The sequence below is a fragment of the Carcharhinus amblyrhynchos genome, chromosome 3, assembly GCF_965287045.1.
Source record: "Carcharhinus amblyrhynchos chromosome 3, sCarAmb.v2.hapA, whole genome shotgun sequence".
Classification (NCBI taxonomy): Eukaryota; Metazoa; Chordata; class Chondrichthyes; order Carcharhiniformes; family Carcharhinidae; genus Carcharhinus; species Carcharhinus amblyrhynchos.
The window spans coordinates 98,247,994-98,264,195 of record NC_137326.1 but is presented as its reverse complement, the minus strand read 5'-3'; the positions used below and the strand labels follow the sequence as shown (position 1 = coordinate 98,264,195).

Genomic DNA, 16,202 nt, shown 5'->3' with positions numbered 1-16,202 from the left:
CATCCCTCTTGAGAAATTATCACCTACCAATAAAGTTCAAATATATTCTGCCATAATCTACAAGATATGACCTTATGTAACTAGTAAAGTTGAAGTATTTGTTTTACCTCGTGACTAACAGCAGGGGAGTGAAGCTAATTGGATCACTCTTTCAAAGAGACAGCACAAGCACAATAGGCCAGATGCCCTGTGTGTGTTGTATGACTAAGATTCAAAATTAAGATTCCAATAAACCACAATGTTGGACTTAGTAGTTCAGGGTAGATCTGCAGCACAGATTCCACTTAGCATTTCCTTGAGTAATAATGCTTAACGCTGACTGCAAACTTAAAAAATACACCAGCAGTATATTCTGACAGGATGGAATGTACACAATTTGAGCAATAGATTAAATAAGGATAGTTTTCCAGGAGCATTTTGGGGAGCATCTATTTTCTGCATCTACTATGCTAAATTGCTATTGTGATAAATATACTGTTGCAATGAAAATAGTTAATCTACAACATAAATATTAGGAAATAAAAGAGCAAGAAAGATATCATATAAATGTAAACTGTTAAAAAGTAGAGAACATTCCAAACTGCTTCATTAATAAATGGGAAAAATCACACATCAAACCCAAAGGACAAAAAAGTAAGAAAGGTGCCCTTATCCTTAGTGTTAAGGATGCTTTGAAACAAAAGAGGAGAAAGTGTGGTTTTAGGGATAGCATTCCTGAGCATAAGATAGACATGATGATGTGACAAAATTATGGGGTGGCCCACATAATGCCCATATCAGAGGAATTAAGAGTTGAACAAGGATTTTGGTAGGGCTAGCATGGAGCGATTCAAGTTCATAGATGGACTGCAGCAATAGAATGCTAATTTTAAAATTTGAGGCATTGAGGACCAGGGCCCAACCTAGATCAGTGAGGATAATAGCAAAGAGTAAACGAGAATCGGTGCAGGATAGAATGCATGCAAAGTTATACAAAACATGAAGCTTTACATAGGATGGAAAATTGAAGGCTAGATAGGAGAGAACTGAAAATACTGAGCCTAAGGTGGCAAAGACACAGCTGAAGATTTCAGCAGCAGATGGGTCAACCTTAGGGCCAAAGCAAGCAAAGTTATAAGGTCTAAAGATTGAAATAGAAGGTCTTAAGAGAATACTGGGTCAAAAATTCAGCTCACTGTTGAACAAGGCGCTGAAGTTAGTTTGGTGGAATCAGATAGTTATTGGCAGGATACAGCAAAAGCAAGTTGATGGGGTTTAGCTTTCTGCTGTTAGGCTGGGGGAAATTATAGTTCGGAGACCAAATATCAGACATGTACTTTGAAAGAGGTATTAAGGCAGTGGAATTTGGAATCAACATACATGTGGAGGCTAGCCCTTTGTCTTGAAATGATAAAATAGATCTCTGGGTGACTCCCAAAGTAACAGTATAGGGTGGGAAATAAATCATTGTTAGCGATGCTCTAGTTAATGACAGATATGTAAAAGTAGAACTAAGACAAGGCAGTCCTACCTATCAAAATAATGGAACAGATTGCATCAAAGTCCAGAGAAAAGCTGAAGATAGCCAACTATTTTATGTTCACTGGTATTGCCGAAAATCTTAATCTGAGAAAATTAATTGAATCAGAACCAGACTACTAGTAATGCTTTCCTCATCAACTCACCTTTCTTCCCAACTTTGTGATCTGTGCATTTCTCGAACTCCTCGACCAAAACCTCCTTCACCTTCGTCAAAACTTCTTTGGTAAAAACCACCTTCACCTCGCCCTCGACCTGAGGGAAAATGTAAAAAACAATTGAGGTATAAAGGTAAGCATTTATACCAAGTTTCCTTTTGGTTTTCCCCCCCCCACAATAGATTTAAATATGCTATATTTCAACCTCCAATGTCAATTCCCAAAATAAAGGTCTTTGTAGAATTATTACTGAGTAAGGGCAGATATATCTACGAAGAATAATTCTACACAAAACAAGAAATTTCTCAACATGGAACCAGGAATTGAATCCAGCTCAGATGGAGGGAAAAAAGAGAAAGAAGAGGATTGTTTAGCAAATGATGTTCAATTACAGAATCACATATTATCAGATACTATGTTTTGAGTTCTTCAAGCATGGGTTGCTTGGGTATGGTCTGCCCCTTGTCTATTGTGAGCAAAGGCTGGGACATGTTATTTGATACAATCAGCCAGTCTTTGGGACTTGCGTACTACATACCCAGCATCAGTTGCCACCAAAATTCATATACCACATTATTCATTTGTGAGATAGGCAGAACACCCTTTTGGCTTGACTGCAGAACCCTGTTAATTGCTGAATGCCACACGTGTTGCTACTGCATAGTAGCAACATTAAAAAGCTAGCTTCACCTGTTGCTCAAATTTTAGATACTTTGCCCTTCCAGGGTAATCAGAAATTGACTGGCACTTTTCAAGGCCAAAGCCAATGGCCTTAGGCCCAATCATGAATTTGCATGATACACAACGAGAAACAATTTGATCAGGGTAGCCATTATGCTGCAGGATGCCTTTGTAGCATCCTATTTCAACATTAAGTAGGCACGTGAATAAATGATTTGCACCCTAGAAGTTGATGATGAGACAATTCTTATAATGTATAGAAAAAGGTAAGCCATGAGAAATCTGACGGGGGTCCCAAGGGGAGTTTATTTGACTGCTCCATTTCAAATGTGAATTTAAGCCCATTAAGACAAGCAAGGAAATTATTATATGCAGCTGCAGACTAAAATGTAGCAGACATATCCACATATCAGAAAAATGCAAGGATCATGAAGTTTTGGCCCTGAAAACTGCCCAGATTACTTCAGATCATCCTGGAAGGGCAAAGTATTTCAACAATTTGAGAAACAGGTGAAGCTGGCTGTTTCATGTTGCTACTATGCAGCAGGATGGCATTCAGCATTAACAGGACACTGCAGACGAGACAAAAAGACATACTCCCTCATGCAAGTGAGTAACGGGCAGCATGGTAGCACAGTGTTTAGCACTGCTGCTTCACAGCGCCAGGGACCCAGGTTACATTCCCAGCTTGAGTCACTGTGTGGAGTTTGCAAGTTCTCCCCGTGTCTGTGTGGGTTTCCTCCCACATTCTGAAAGAAGTGTGGTAAGGTGTATTGACCTGAACAGGCACCGGACTCTGGTGACTAGGGGAATTTCATAGTAACTTCATAGCAGTGTTAATGTAAGCCTTATTTGTGACTAATAAATTTTACTTTAATGTGATATATGAATTTGATACTGGGTACGTAGACCATATCAAACAGCATATCCCAGCTACTGTTTGCAACAGGCAATGAGTAAGGGATAGACAGTACCCAACTTGCCCATGCTTGGCGAACTCAAAACACAGCATCCAACATTACATATGATTCCAAGGTTAAACATTTGCTAAACCATCCTCAATGCATGAAGAATTATGCTAACAACCAGATTAAGATTGTCAGTCGAGCTGACAGCGTGACATGTCTTGTGTATGAGAATGTATATATATTAATACACAGGACCCTGTTTTTTGCAGACATGCATACACCAATTGCATCTGTTTCAGCTAAACAAAATAAGTGACAGCCATTCACAGTTCATACCCCAGGGCAGTGCCCACGCTGCCTGGTTAAATTTTAAATAATGTTTGGCAGTTTTCTGCAAGGCACCATCAACAGATGTATTTTCCATGACAAAGCCTCGATCAGTCAGAGTCCACTCGCCAACCAATTAGCATTCTTCTCGCACACAGTATAAATTGTTGCTTTCTCCTTATACTGGTATGTTTCAGAAGTGTCCTGATCAATGCAAGACAAAAGGCTTGGACATGTCTTTTTTCAGCAGTATCTGTTACTATTGATTTTTCAAACTGTTCTCACCTGCTTTTGCTCCCAAACCCATTTTGAACTTCTATTACTCCCACTGTTATTAATCACCTGTTCTCAAGAGAAAGCACAGTCAAATAAAGGAGATTTTCAAGTAGTTTCTGATACCCCATGGGGTTTTGGCATGCGTATGTCCACTGCATAAATCAATTACTGGATATAGGGCTAGCGGGAATGATGCCCAAGTTTACAGTTTACAATGAAGAAGCATCGTAAATGTTTTGCCTAGAAAAATAATGGGGCAAGAATGTGTGCTGTGGAAAAGCAGGATCTGGGGTGCATGTTCAGAGCAGTCTCTAAAGTGGACATGGCCATTTAAATGCCAATGGAATGTAATTTTATCACAAGACATTGAATATAAAAGTTCAAATGTTTTTGGTGCATCTATATAAAGTCTGAGTAAAACCATTACTTGTGTATTTTTGAGTTCCATCCTCTAATAACACTGCAGCAAGAGAGGGGATAACACACAATAACTAAAACACAAAAAACTACCTTAGACTTGTCCCTTCAACCAATATGGAGTCACTCATTACCAGTCCAGTCTTATTTATCCATCATTCTTCACTGAACTAGCCCAACTCCTTAGTTTAAAACCTTCATCGTGATCCATAAATTCTTCTTGTCTTTCAACTCACTTGAGCTCCTATAGCCAGAAAACCTTATGCTCTCTTACTCCAGACACCCCTTTATGCCTACAAATGATTTTTCTGAAATGATATTTTGGTCCCTTCACTTCTTGAAGTATCACTTTCTGACTTGTCATACATTCCCAACAGCCAGCAACAAATGAAGTACTTTGAGATTCTCTTTCCAGATAAATTTGAGTTGTTTCTGTTGATGCTATGCAAAGTTAAAATTAGTGTTCCAGACCCTGATAATATGTCTCACCTATAGAATAAAAAAGACAAAAAGATTCTTAACTCTCAAATAATCTAATTTCAAGTAAAGCAGAGTCAACCAGAAAAATCAAAGCGTTCAAAATGTACCCACAAGTACACTATCACAACAATTCTCCATTAACAGCTTGAATACATTTAAATTGTTCTGGAGAATTAAAAGTGAAGTTTAATAGCTTCTTAGCCTCCTTTGACTTTGTTACCTCTGGACAGCTCCAAATATTTAGCCCAAGAACAAGTCTGGAGTCAAAGCTACATCTTTTTAAAAATTGTCCATGGGAAAAAAGTTTACAATACAATGGTGCATGCACATTGCCATCTTTTAGTGAAAGGATGCTCCCAAGCTCTTCCTTGCCACAAGTTTTGCAGAATTCACTGCTATTCCATCAATTTCATGTGTACTTGCAATGCAGAGGTTCAGAATGGACAGTACATGCGATTAGCCTGTATTATTTATGCATATTTGATTCCTACATGCAGTAGATAAAACCTGTTAGGGTCATCATAGAAATCACAGAAACCCTATAGTGCAGACAGAGGCCATTTGGCCCATTGAGTCTGCACCAACCACAATCCCACCCAGGCCCTACCCCCATAGCCCGACACATTTACCTACTAATCCCTTTAACCTACACATCTCAGGACACCATGGGGCAATTTTAGCATGGCCAATCAACCTAACCCACACACCTTTGTACTATCTAGACTATTCAAGTCAAAGCTTTATACTGTTGTCGTAAACTATAACGACAAAAGGAAGGAGCCAATGACCATTATCAGTTCAGAAAGGATAAAATCTTGCTTATTAGACAAAGCAATTGAACTGGAGACTAGCTCCATCAGACTAAGTTTTTAAGGGTATTTTGGTAAAAATATATTTATTGATTAGTATTCATTTTGTAGATGCTTTCAAATTAAAGTTTGGCCAAGTCCAAGGGGTCAGTGTCAGCCTAACAGATTGTCTGAACTTGACCCGAGCATCCTCAGTCTGCCAGCTAGACAAAGCATTTCATAAACTATTTCTACCAATATTATTAAAAAATGGAAGGCAGTAGGACATAGTCTATGATTCTTATGGGCCAATTTCACCAATTCACATAAAAGGTTCCATACAAAAAGCAACACTCTAGTTTTGGCCAGTGATACAACAGGTAAAAGAACCCAATGGAGATAAAAGAGAATTTCAGTTGAGCCTTTCATCAAGGCCCACATTCTACAGAAAGATTAATCAAGTCGGAAACATAAAAATCCTTTTTGCACCTGCAATCACGATGTTAAAAAAAACAATAAATACACTGGGACATTTTATCTAGAAATGCTTCCTAGAACATTTTCTTCCCCTCTGTTTATTTTCTAGGTTATATAGACCACTAGAGGTCCTCAGAGCATTGACTACTCTGCTGCTTACTGACTGTACTTACAAGATGCCAAATTATGAGAATATAACTCTCATAAGCAAGCTAGAGAATCAGTGCTGTAATGTCATAAGACTGCAGTGATTATGAAATCATTTGAAAAGTAGAGGTGGACAGATTTCAATGAAATTCGACAGATAGCTAGGGAATGGCCCAAGGAATAACAAATTAGTTGTTGCCAAAGTGCACATCATTTTTTTAAAATATGCATTGACATGGGAAATTGGGTAAATTGATTTTGTTTGAAGGACACTTTGGGTTGCTTGATTTAGAATGTTCTGATTGTTTTAGGATGTTGTAGGACATCACAGCTGTTGCAATGCAATTTGTCACAGCTGTCAGTAGGTGAGCAGAGTTTTCAAAGTAGTTTATTGGATGTGGATTAACCTCAATGAGCTGGAAGACCTCAATAAAAAGATGTTTTACAGCTTTGCAGTTACAGAGCATTAACTAGGCAGGAATAACCCTCAAACAGCAGTCTCATTGTAATAACATTAAATTAACAGCTGGTGTAGGTATGTGTTTAATTGAGTAACTTCTTAGAAACATGGAATCACTACAGTGCAGGAGGCTATTCGTCTGCACCGACCACAATCCCACCCAGGCCCTATTCCCATAACTCCACATATTTACCCTGCTAATCCCTTGACACTAGGGTCAATTTAGCATAGTCAATTAACCTAACCCACACATCTTTGGACTGTGGGAGGAAACTGGACCACTTGGAGAAAACCCACACAGACAAGGGGAAAATATGCAAACTCCACACAGACAGTGAACCAAGGCTGGAATTGAACGTGCGTCTCTGGCGCTGAGGCAGCAGTGCTACTCACTATGCCACTGTGCTGCCCCTCTTCACTTGTTTATATTAGAAGTTAACGGCAAAACCCCGAGTCTAGATAACCCTTTGTCAAAGCTTTCCTCATTACTGCATTTAACCTTGCATCACCCTTAACGTCCTGAGCTTCTACTGCATGAAGAAACATCTTTATATCAAGTTTATCGATTCAGATACAATCAAGGTACCCTAGGATACCACAAATAATCTGGCCTAACCTTGCATTTTAGTTTTGGCTTTGACAAAGATTGCTGAACATCACCATCTTCACTGGTTGTCACTCATTTATCCATAGACTTTCTTCTCAATACTGCATTTAATTCTATCACCCTTAATGTTCCCAACTTCGCTGCATGAGGGAACATCTCTATATCAAATTTACCAATTCAGTTACAACCAAGGTACCTTAGGATACCACAAGTAATCAGGCCTAACCTTGCATTTTGGTTTTGATAGAAAAGGATGAGTAAGATTATGGAACCAACCTTGCAGTACAAGCAGTCTGATATGAGGGGACAGTGCAAAACTGTTAATGAAAATAATATGCTGCTGAAAAGATGATTCAGTTGTAACACTAAGGGTAAGAATAGTAAAATAGCATGCACTGATCAGAGAAAATGTGGAAAATAAAATGCAACACTTAACAGACCATAAAGTCAGCTTAGCAGCAATCATAAAAACTAAAGTTGCCTGCTCAAAGCTCAGCAATATTAATTAAAAATCAGTCTAAGCCGCTCAATCCTCGTACTCCCCTGCTTCCTCTTCTTCTTACAATTTTATAGACAAGACAGAGATGAGCTATTTTAGAGTATATGGAAAAAAAAAGGTGAGTGGCAGATATGCATACATTCAACTTAGAGTACCCTGGTTGTGTCTGAATTGATAAATTTGATATAGAGATGTTTCCTCATGCAGTGAAGTTGGGGACATTAAATGGTGATGCAAAATTAAATGCAGTAATGAGAGGGAAGCCTATGGACCCAGAATGTATTTTGCTGAGGTAAATATTGGAAACTACTGAATTTTTTTTTTAAACAGCACTTCACTCATAACCCCTTTAAAACATTCAGATAGCATGCAATGTGAAACTGAAAATATCTGATGGCAACCAGAGCTTTCTACCAAGTGGTACTGTCACTGGGCTGGTATTCTAAAGATCTTAGGCAATGTTCTGGGGCCCAGGTTTCATTTTGTGAGTCATGTTTTCTAAGAGGATAGTATTTTGAATCCCACCACAGCAAATGGCAAATCTGGGATTACAAAGTCTAAAGATGATGGCCATGAAATCATTGATGATTGTTGTAAAAACCCATCTGGCTCATTACTGTCCTTATCTGGTCTGGCCTACATGTGACTCCATGACCACAGCGTTGTAGTTGACTCTTAGAAATGCCCTCTAAATAAGGACTGTTTGGGATGGGCAATAAATGTGGCCTAGGCAACAATACCCATATCTCATGAATGAATAAAAAGAAATTCAGAAGCAGCACTAAATTAACAATGAATAAGATTAATGGCAGCAAGAACTATCGTACCAAAATAAGACATATCCTTTGTTGACATGGATTAAAGAGAATCAACACTATAACTTATACAATCCTTTAATGTAATAAAAGCAGACCAAAGAACCTCAGAGGAGCATGATAAAAAACTGACAATGAGCTACACAGAATGACATTAGGACAGAAGACCCAAAACTGGTCAAAAAAGCAAGTTTACATAAGCATTTTAAAAAGAAAGATGTGTAGAACAGTCCTGAGAGGTGGCATTGTGGCCCAGTGGTTTGTACTGCTGCCTTACAGGGCCAGGGACCTGGGTTCAATTCCAGCCTTAAGCGACTGTGTGGGGTTTGCAAACCCAATGTCTGAAGAGTTTCCTCCAGGTACTCTGGTTTTCTCCCACAATCCAAAGTTGTGATAATTGCTGGCCAGCCAGCCAGTGATGCCCATGTCCCATGAATGAATTAAAAGCTACATGGATTAGCTATGGTAAATGTGCTGGGTTATGGGGATAGGGCTTGGGTTAGACACGCTGTCACAGAATCCGTGCAGACTCAATGGGCTGAACAGCCTCCTTCTGCATGACAGGGATTATATGATTCTGAGCTTAAGGCCTTGGCAGCTGAAGGCACAGCCACCAATCATCGACTGATTAAAATCAAGGATGTGCAAGGGATTAGAATTAGAAGAAAGCTGATATCTCAAAGGTAATGGGCTGGAGGTGGTTACACAGATAGTGGGGAACATTTATTTTTAAATCAAAATGTTGCTTAACCAAAAGCCAATGTAGGTCAGCAAGTTTACAACTGATGGGGCTCTTGGTAAGAGTTACACCATGGGCAGAATTTTGCTTGAGCTTATATTAAAGGATAGAATTTGGGAGGCCAGCCAGGAATGCATTGAAACAGTCAAGTCTGAAGGCAAAAAAGGTATGGATGACCTCCTCAGCAGCAGATGATCCACGCCAGGACTCAGTTGGGCAATATCCCACAGGTGGAAATAAGTGGTCTTAGTAATGGCGTGGTTATGGTCAGAAGTTCATCTTAGGGTCATAAACAACAACAAAGTTGCAAATAATCTGGTTCAGCCTCAGTTTTCAATAATAGGTACAACACTATAAATACAGCTGTACAAGTATACAAGACCAGTTGACGCTTCCAATTTAAGGAAGAAAAGTTGCTTACAGTGTAAAACACTTTGTCCAATTAGGGTGGCTATCCTTTCAGTAAATGTGAAGGCCAAATATGAAAACCAAATATTTAAGATTGGTAATGATACAGTGGTGTAGCATGAACTGTTCATGGTACTTGTGTTCTACTGAAATTTGGCGGTATGGCAAATCCGGCTTCCTTGACTTCCTTTATCAAAAATCTGTCTCAACCTCGGATTGAATAAATGCAATGACTGAGTCTCCTCTGCATTCTGGGGAAGAAAATTACATGTGCTAAAACCCTCAGAAAATAAATTCTCACCCCAGTTTTAAAAGAGAGACCTCTTATTCTTAAATTGTGGCTCCAAGTTCTGCCTCCCCATGAATGGAAACAGTTTCCAAGAATCTAGCCTACCAATCCCTTCAGGATCTTGTGTTTTAATATGATTCTTCTAAATTCCAATGCATATAGGCCCAGTTTGTTTAATGTTTCTTGCTCATCTCAATCAAGGTGAACCATTTCTGAACTGCTTCTAATATAAATATATGTTTTTCACATAAGGAGACAAAACTGTACGAAGTATTCTAGGTATGGCCTCACCACTTTCTCGCCATCTCCCTGCAACATTTTTAATAAGTTCTCTTTTGAAGGCTGCTATTGAATTCCATGTGCTTTCTCACGTCAATGTTTACACTATTAGAAATTCATAGCAAAGTAGCCCAGATTTGGCTGCTTATTCACATTTTGAATAAATACCATATTCCACTCAGCAGGAAATAAAATATGTCTACCTCTTATAGTCCTGGCCCATAAAAATGTTGAACATGGTCCTTTACTTTGCATCTGGCCCATGCTGTACCTGACCTGGGAGTACTTGATGTCAATACTGGGTATCAAAGTAGAAAAACAAAAAAAGTTTTACATTACTCCCAAAGACTTTTAATGGAAATACACGTGGTCATTTCCTTTCTTACTGAGATTATTACTACGCTCTAAAGCAATTAAATTAAAGCAAAATACTGTTTTTATATTTCAGATTTCCAGCATCTAAAGTGTTGGAAATAATCAATGACAGCAAATGTGGAGAGTTAATGCTTCAAACTGAATGTGAATCTTACAGTTCTAATGATTCATAGCCAACTCAAAATATTAACCCTGTTTCTCCTCCCACAGATGCTATGGCCCGGTTAAAGATTGTCAGCACTTTCTCCTTTTATTATTACACACTGGCACTGATCTCTTTAAATTGTTAAGTCCATCAAGTGACACACCTAAACATGGAGAACTTTAAACATAAGCTTACCTCGACCTCTTGAGGAACTTCGACCTCTTGGCACTCCAACCACCGTTCCTCCACCTCGTCCCATTAACCTTAGGACTGCTGTACTATTCACAGACATTGAAAAATTTCTCTGATGGGTTTAAACAAAGAATAAAAGTAAACCAATTAATGACACAGCAATCTCAAAAATAATTTACATATAGAAACTACCATCCAAAAAACTGCCAAGGTTTAATTACTTTTTCCGAGTCTTATGAGTAGCAACACAGTCATTCACATTCATTCATTACTAAAGAGCAGATTTTAATTCTGGTAAGTGATACAACCACCAGCCTAAAGCTATAATTCATCCAGGCGAAATAAATCTGAGGTAACTCCCAAGAAATCTTTTTTTCTCTCAAATTGCATTTAACAAACATAGATTAATTCTGGATGCTAATTCTGAGCACTTTTACAGAGGAATGGGATACAATTCACTGTAAAATGTGCACAAATTTTATTTTGACAAGGTTACAAATAGATGTTAAATATAACATTCAAACAGTGATTATGGTTAGATAGGAAATAAATTTATAGATTCTGATTTCTGCCAAGTTACTTGGTTACACTGGCACATTGGTTAGCACTGCTGCCTCACAGCGCCACAGACCCAGGTTCGATTCCTGGCTTGAATCACTGTACATTCTAGCAGTGTCTGCACAGTTTCCTCTGGGTGCTCCCCCACTGTCCAAAGATGTGCAAGTTAGATGGATTGGGCATGCTAAATTGTCCCTTAGTGTCAAGGGGACTAGCTAGGGTGCATGGGGTTATGGGGATAGGACCTAGGTGGGATTGTGGTCAGTGAAGACTTGAATGGCCAAATGGACTCCTTCTGCACTGTAAGATTCTATGATTCTATTTGAGTTGAAATAACCATAAAAGAATAGTGAAGACATATCCTAGAAAAGATTTACTTCTTTGCTATAAGTAGGTCTGCCAGATTTCAATATGCAATATTGCTATATGCAGCTTTGTGCTCATCATTTCTTTCCTCTATTCTGTTCACTTATATAAACAGATCCAACGGGTTACTTAATATTTGTGTGATTAACATAACCCAGATAAATGTGGAATAATAATGGATCTGGTAAATTAAATGTCCTTACAAGTTCTATGAACAGTATAAAGTGTTTGAAAGACTCCCAAGTTGAATGAGAGAATATATAAGCAACAACAGTCCCTTCCCTTCAAAACAAGAATATCTATTTATTACACCATTATAGTCACTCACCTGCTCTTCTTCTGTAAAAGGTACGAGTGCTAAAGGTGGCAGGGGTTCCTCTTGTAAAATGGGAAGAAACTCCTTATCAGTTAGATCGACTGGAATCTAAATTACAGAATAGAATTCAAGTAGTCAGAGTGGAATAGTAACAGTACTCCGAAATTTCTGTCACATACAAAGGATTGCAGACAAAACAAAAGATTTGAGCGAATACATCTACTTATTGTGTATCAACGCATAGATTTTAAAAAGTGAAGCTAACTGGCAGAGACACAAAACATTTGCAATCAAATTTCTCTATTTTAGCAGTGATTTAGTATTATTCTACATGTCTTTTGTATATAAAACATTCATAAAACTTTTTTAAAAAAACTAAACATCTTTGTAATTGTTTTTACCAATCAACTAGCAGCATGGGAAGAATGCAACCAGTGAACAAGTTCATTATTCCATATCTAATCAAAATTCTTAAATGACTCACCAGATAAGTGGATCCTGGAACACATGTAAATTTACTGCAAAAATGGAATCTGGGGGGTGTGGGGGATGAGAGGAGGAAGAGAGAATTTAGGCTTTGGCCCTGATTTAGACTTTGGGATCTTACCTTTTCCAAATATATGAACCTACAGCACAAATCTGGTCTAATATTGTTAGCCAACTTGTATCAAAGAGGTCAAGAATTCTTCAATTTTCTTTCTTGCAGTTTTAAGCAAAAACACTAGCACCCTCTTTATTATTTATATTCAAAGCAATTACTTAATTCTCATCCTTTTCAAGGGGCCAAAAGGGAAGCAAAATACTCCTCCTGAAGAACATATGATCAGATATTCCACAGTATTGTAATTTCTCCTCAGTAACGTGGAGCGTGGTCAGTGAGGGGACACTTTGGTCTGAATGAGACTGACTAGAGTACATTTGGGAATCTGGTTAAAAGTGGGAATTCAGCACATTAGAGAAAAGGTAAAGTTTATTGCAAGAAGTGCGCTGTCTGGGGAGTTCAGTGAAGGGCACATGAGAGTTGCTATTTTTCTTCTATTCTTTTTCAGCCTCCAGTATTTGATTGCTATGTTGGTGCAGCAGAAGGAGCAGGTAAATTAGTAACAGGTATTATTAGAACTGTAAGCTTTATCAGAATTCTAAGTACTGCATTTTTTATAAGTATTGTAAAGCTAACTGGCAATGCCTAAACTCATTGGGAGGTGTATGCTTAATTATAAATTAATTAGCAATTACTAATTAACATACATTGCAGAAAGCAGAGTTGGTGATGTGTTGTGTTTACAGAATGTGGGAGTTTGAATACTGAATGTGGATACTGGTGTGACCCAGGGCAAGCACATCTGCAACAAGTATTTTGCATCTGCAGGAACTTTTGCTCAGAGTTATTGAGCTAGAGACAGAGTTGCAGACAATGTGGCACATCAAGGAGGGGAGGCAGTCACACCCTTTAGGTTAGGGTCTTCTGATTTGGTCAGTAGTCAGGGACAACAAGTGAGGCAGTTAAGAGGACACAGAGGACAGGAATGCAAAAGCTTCAATCTTTGCAATTACCCAATGAGCTTGAGGTTTTTTTTAAAGCTTATCTGGATGCAAGTAGAGGCCACAAAGTGGATGAACTAACTGGCCACGGCAATGTGGTACAGGAAGCCACTCGTTTGAATGGGAGGAGTTGCTCAAAACGTAATGGCAGTAGGAGACAGTATAGTCAGAGGGATTGACATTATTCTCTACAGCGAAGAGCATGAGTCCAAATGGCTGAGTTGCGTGCCCTGAAGTAGAGAGAGTTTTTAGCCAAGTAGTGGGGGCAAGGGATCAAACTTGGGAAGATGTGAAAAATCAAACAGCAGAGACAAGGCAAAAGAGAAAGACATTATTATGGGAAATGATGAACAGACCATGACAGGAAGGAATTGAGTACAAGTCTAACAGTAAGTCAACAGATGAGACTACAGCTTATAAAAGGAAGATAAAACTAAAAGCTCTGTATCACTGAAGGAGTGAAACACCTTAGCCTCACACTAATGCCAAAATCTAATAATAGTCGGTGTCTAGTCTAACTTCATAACATACTTTGGGGTTTCTGATCTAGTCTCTAACATAGATGATTGGAACAGGTATTTTGCATCAGCCTTCACTATGAAGGATACACATAGCATCCCAACAGCTATAAATCAGGAAGTGGAAGGGAGGGACTAACACAGGAAAATAGTACTAAGTAAACTGTTTTGAGCTGAGCGCTGACAAATCCCTGGGCCAGATGGACTTCATCCCAGCACCTTAAAAAAGTGGCTGGTGACACAGTAGATACAATGGTCGCAATTTTCCAAAACTCCCTAGATTCCCCTAGGAGGGAAATGGAAAGGAGGAACCTGCAGGTTAGTTAGCTTAATATCTGCAGTAGGGAAAATGTTGGAAGCTAATATTAAACAAGCAATAGCAGGGAACCTGATTCAGCTCAAAGTTATCAGGCAAAGTCAACAAGGTTTTATGAGAGGAAAATTACACTCAGCTAACTTACTAAGTTCTTTGAGGAAGTATCATATGCTGTGGATAAAAAGGAACCGACGAATGCACTATACTTAAATTTCCAAAGGGCATTTGATAAAGTACCACATCAAAGGTCACTGCGGAAAAATAGTCCATGGTATAGTGGTGACATATTGGCATGAACAGAAGCTTAGCTGGTTAAACAAATGGTGTGCCACAGGTATCTGTGTTGGTACCTCAACTGACTACAATTCATATAAATGAGTTGGATGGGGTGGTTGCCAAATTTGCTGCTAACACAGAGTAAAGTAGAAAAATAAGTTGTAAAGAGGACATAAGGAAACTACAAAAAACCACAGATTAACAGTGAGCAAAAATCTGGCAAACGGAGTACAACTGAGAAAGTGTGAAATGGTCAATTTTGACACGAGAATAAAAGGGAAGCATATTTTCTAAATGATGAGTGATTTCAAAACTCTGATGCAGAGAGACCTGGATGTTTTTGTGCATGAATCACACAAGGTTAATATGCAGTTATAGCAAATAATTAGGAAAGCTAACAGAATGTTATCATTTATCCTGAGGGAAACAGAGTACAAAAGTAGGCAGGTTATGCTTCAATTATAGTGAGCACTAGTGAAATCGCATCTGGAGTATTGTGTACAATGCTGGACAGCTTATTTCAGGATGGATGTATAAGCATTGGAAACTGTTTAAAGACTAATAGTTGGGGCGGGTGGGGATGCCTTATAAGGGAAGGTTGGACAGGTTAGGCTAGTCTTGCTGGAGTTTAAGGGAATAAGAGTCAACTTAATTAAAACAAATAAAATCCTGAGGGGTCTTGACAGGGTGGATGTGGAGAGGATTTTCCTCTTGTGGAAGAATCTAGAACCTGTGTCACCGTTTAAAAATGAGGTCGCTCATTTAAAATGGAGATGAGGTGACATTTATTTCTCTCAGAGGTTCGAGAATCTTTCAAACTCTTCCTGAAAAGGCAGTGGAAGCAGAAGGTAGGGGTGGATAGATTTTTGGTTTGCAAGGCAGCGATAGGTTATCAGAAGTAGGCAGGATGCAGATTTGAGATACGATCAGATCAGCCATCAGCAGAGCAGATTTGAGGGACTAAATGGCCTACGTCTGCTCCCTGATCATATTCTCATTTCTGGGCTGCCATTAAATGCAGAGTCACCAAAATTCTCAAGTCACAAAAATAATTGGGAATGTTTCCAATCAATTCTATCAGAAGGATCTGTTCAATTATTTCAATCCTAACAGCCACCATGCAATCTCCTAGATCTTGCCAAGATATACCTTGAGATCCTTTACATAAAGTGCTAGCATTTCTTCTCTTCCATAACGGTAATCCGCTAACTTATACTTTGGCAATGCTGGCGAGAGAGGAGGTGAGGTAATACTCCCACCACTTGACAATGCACGGAGCCTGCAAGAAAAGAGAACATTCTTTAACATCCCTGATTTGGTCACAA

General features: G+C 38.7%; 1 protein-coding gene across 1 annotated transcript in view; it reads right to left on the bottom strand.

Moving 5' to 3' along the window:
• The window catches only part of gigyf2 (GRB10 interacting GYF protein 2), a 148,975-nt gene that overhangs the window by 107,809 nt on the left and 24,964 nt on the right, over positions 1 to 16,202 (bottom strand). Inside the window, exons 4-7 of the mRNA XM_080185567.1 lie at positions 16,027 to 16,156; positions 12,238 to 12,333; positions 10,989 to 11,097; positions 1,665 to 1,773 (exon numbers count right to left, since the gene is read on the bottom strand). Of these exons, the coding sequence (XP_080041693.1) occupies positions 1,665 to 1,773; positions 10,989 to 11,097; positions 12,238 to 12,333; positions 16,027 to 16,156 (444 nt within the window). The remainder of the gene's footprint in view (positions 1 to 1,664; positions 1,774 to 10,988; positions 11,098 to 12,237; positions 12,334 to 16,026; positions 16,157 to 16,202) is intronic.